Here is a 3,206-nt window from a genome sequence, read left to right as displayed (position 1 = left end):
CATCGGAATGGACTTAGAACCGGTTGAAGCGGGCCAGGACGTGGTCGAGAGAGTCAAGAAGCGTGCCTGGAGCTGTCAATGTCGCATCGCGGCTTTACTGGATCGTTTCCTGCAAGATGATATTGGATGCGTTGTGGTCGGGCTGCGGTGCCGCATGGTAGGAAACAAACAATCAACGATGGAGGTCGCAATGCCGGTGGGGCGCCGCCGCAAGGTGGGGCAGCGCCTTCACGTGGTACTGGGCATTGCCACGGTGGAGACCATCGCGGTCAACTCACAACCAACCAGGCTTGTGCTCGTTCCAGGTTCCAGTTTCGGCCACCCACAATGCCTTTTTAACCAGCACCCTATCAAAACATTGCCGTGGCGTCAAAGCCTTTGACCACAAATTTTCCAACTCTCGTCTGGCTACATTCAAGACACCGTCCGCGTCAAGGAAAGCACTGGAGGGAGACAGTTGTCTCGAGGGGTTTCGTGCTTGTTTTTCCTGCGAGCACCGGTCCCAAAACAGTTGTAAAGGAAATGGTTTGCCAGCGCATTGTCGCACATTCGCCCCATCACGTGGTCTCCTGGAGGACGTTGAGGGCTCGGTGGACAGCCCCTCGGTCTGCTGCACTACTCCTCGCTAGTCGTCATGGACCCTCTGCCGCACGATTTTCCTGTCGTGGGGGGCATGTGGCTATGCTTCAAGCAAATGCCTGGACGTCGCATTTTTTAACTTGTTCAATGTTCACTGGTGGACCGAAAGCGTAATGGATTTGTCCAGCTTTTGGTGCGAAGGTACGTTTGCTTGGCTGTCGTCATGGCGATCTGCTCGTTTGCGACATCGGCGTGAGGGGTGCGAAGCACAGGATCGCGCGCTGCACGAGCATGCCGCCGCTGGCACGATTGGGGAAGGGGATTGCATATGCAGATCCCTGGCAGAATTTCCCGCCGTTTCTGGCCGAGAATGCGAACCACTGCAAATTGCATTCGATTGCGTCTCTAGGCAGTCGTCATTAAAATTCGAGGAAAGATATTATATTCAAATACATCTATCAATACAACACAAAAAATTGTATTATAAATTGGGCCGTCACGAATTATACTCTGTTTCCCCAGAGTTGTCAAGTGTCATTGTACCGTAAAATGTACCATTTACAGTCAGAAGACCTGACAGAACCTTGTGTTGTCGGTGGATGTAGTGCGCACATCGTAGTCTCACATTTCTCTCGTTCAAAACGCGTGTGGTGTTCGTGGTTCACATGTCGCCAAGGATGTGCTCCTTGCGGGAAACTGTTCAGCAACATGTGGCCTTGTCGTACAGTGCATCATGAATGGGCAGGATGCGCTGTGGTGGTTGAGCACTTGTTTTATGCACAAAGTCGATTTGCTTTCAAAGTCTTGTGCACAAAGTCGATTTTCTTTCAAAGTCTTGTGCACATGTCCTTTGCTCTCATGAGGAAATGTTGTACGTGACGTGATTCCACGGCGAACGCCCGTGCCAGCCGAGAGGCGGAGGCGTGGGAAGTACCAGGTCACTTTACCGTACAGTGTGGAAATTTCCTCGACTTGTTGCTCTCTACAATTCGCACAAAATCTGGGAGAGTCATTTTATTTATACTACAATTCAAATACAAATACCAAGTGAATCGTCTCCATTATATTTCTATTCTCTGCGCTCCCTTTCGCTTAGCCAAACGTCAAGTTTGTATGAGTTCGACGGCAACAGGAAGTCCATCCGCGACCGCCGCGGCGTCGAAGCACCCGACTGTGGAATGCGATGTCTGCATTGGCATGACGATGTACACGAGGTAAGGTGCGATATTACACGCGGGCTCATCTGTGCCGTGGCAGTGCCATGCGGGACGCTCGACAGAAGCCCATGTGCATTGGACTCAAGAGTACCAAGTGCGAGATCGATCAACAGGGCTTTGTGGAGGTACGTCTCGGTTAGACAACTACTCTGCGTCATTTAATGCGCATCACGACAGCTCCTGGAGAAGCGGCAACAAGAGGCTGGGTCGTCGTCTGCAACGAACACAGCTTCCATTCGATACGACGATCAACAAGCTCGACTTCACCACATTGAGGCGTTCCTTGCAACCCTATCTAACGTACGCTTCCTCCTATTATCACAGCACTTTGTCACGATGGGACTAGAAACCCCACCCGAAAGTTGACGCAACCGCCCATGACACTATCTATGCGCCTGAAAATGATACCTTCAGGTAGTCAAAATATTATACTCTACATTGGAGTGAATATTGCGATGGCTAGATACCTGTACTGGGGCATGACGCTATACTCCAACCCGGCACCCACCTCGCCAAACGCAGCTGCAGGCAATGCGAAGCTGGTGCTGCCACTTTGCGTCGGCATCAGTTACCTCCAGCGGTCAAAGCAGCCTGTTGCAGGAAGCGCGACGAGTCCTACGTTGCCCACCACGTCCCCCATCCAACGGTCCTCGCCCCTCGTCCTCGAACACGATGGCTCAGGGTACGTTGTGTGGGACATTCCCGATTGCGTGTGGTGGCCAACGGGCCGTTGCATGACATAGTTCATTGCATTTTCAACGTTTTCTCAAATAGACCAGGCATACTCGATAAAGCAGTCGCTGCGTGCAATTTTACCGCGATGGCGATGGTCAAGTATGCAAGCCACCAAGCGACAAATTTCCCCGAGCGGTACTTGCAGGTAGTCGATTACGTGGGGTGCCGATGGAACGGCGGAATCACGCACCGGTCGTAGTCGATGGAGCGCCTCGTTGACAACATGCAGGCGCAGTGGGATAGCATGTCAAAATTGGCGATTCGAATTGTGACGTTGGGCGGCAGCAAGAAGGACTCGTGAAGGGATCGTCGTCGCCCTGTTGTTGGGGCCCGTGAAATGAAGAAAAACACTGACGAAGAATGCACCCCCTGTTAACCCGAACGCCCCCGGCCACCTAGCTCGGTCGTGAAACCTATGTTCCTCAATTGTTATGTCATATTCAAGGCTTCGAAGAGCTCGGTTTTACCACAAATTGGCGCTAGCACCTCCGCTGTGCATCAGAGCCGTGTGCGCTTGTAGACAAGAAAGCAGGGCCGTACTCAAGTTCTGCGATGTGGTAACCCCACGATGGAGTGCATTGACAGGCTACGGCAATGGCACTAGGTATTACCGCAGCCTGTCAAAAACTAGCCAACCGCGTTCACAATTCCTCTGATTTGGTGCTGAGAGAGGTC

The 3,206-nt window shown here is 52.2% G+C and overlaps 1 protein-coding gene across 1 annotated transcript; it reads left to right on the top strand.

The window, feature by feature from the left end:
- The first annotated feature begins 1,604 nt into the window (after window positions 1–1,604).
- Window positions 1,605–3,063, top strand: H310_12036 (hypothetical protein). The gene is made up of 7 exons (XM_008878947.1): window positions 1,605–1,793; window positions 1,837–1,921; window positions 1,974–2,096; window positions 2,143–2,210; window positions 2,260–2,478; window positions 2,571–2,676; window positions 2,731–3,063. Exons 1-7 carry the CDS (start codon window positions 1,693–1,695, stop codon window positions 2,830–2,832), a joined length of 804 nt encoding a protein of 267 aa, XP_008877169.1. The 5' UTR covers window positions 1,605–1,692; the 3' UTR covers window positions 2,833–3,063.
- The last annotated feature ends 143 nt before the right edge of the window (window positions 3,064–3,206 follow it).

Source organism: Aphanomyces invadans (genome assembly GCF_000520115.1).
Source record: "Aphanomyces invadans strain NJM9701 unplaced genomic scaffold supercont1.35, whole genome shotgun sequence".
Classification (NCBI taxonomy): Eukaryota; Oomycota; class Saprolegniomycetes; order Saprolegniales; family Verrucalvaceae; genus Aphanomyces; species Aphanomyces invadans.
This window is presented reverse-complemented; position numbering and strand designations above follow the sequence as displayed.

What these genes read in the sequence shown, in the direction of transcription:
- H310_12036 (XM_008878947.1), top strand. Translation starts at nt 1,693, where the DNA reads ATGAGTTCGACGGCAACAGGAAGTCCATCCGCGACCGCCGCGGCGTCG. An exon ending in TCCTTGCAACCCTATCTAAC is followed by an intron (nt 2,097 to 2,142) that starts GTACGCTTCCTC and finishes CGATGGGACTAG; the next exon opens with AAACCCCACCCGAAAGTTGA. An exon ending in TCCCCGAGCGGTACTTGCAG is followed by an intron (nt 2,677 to 2,730) that starts GTAGTCGATTAC and finishes CACCGGTCGTAG; the next exon opens with TCGATGGAGCGCCTCGTTGA.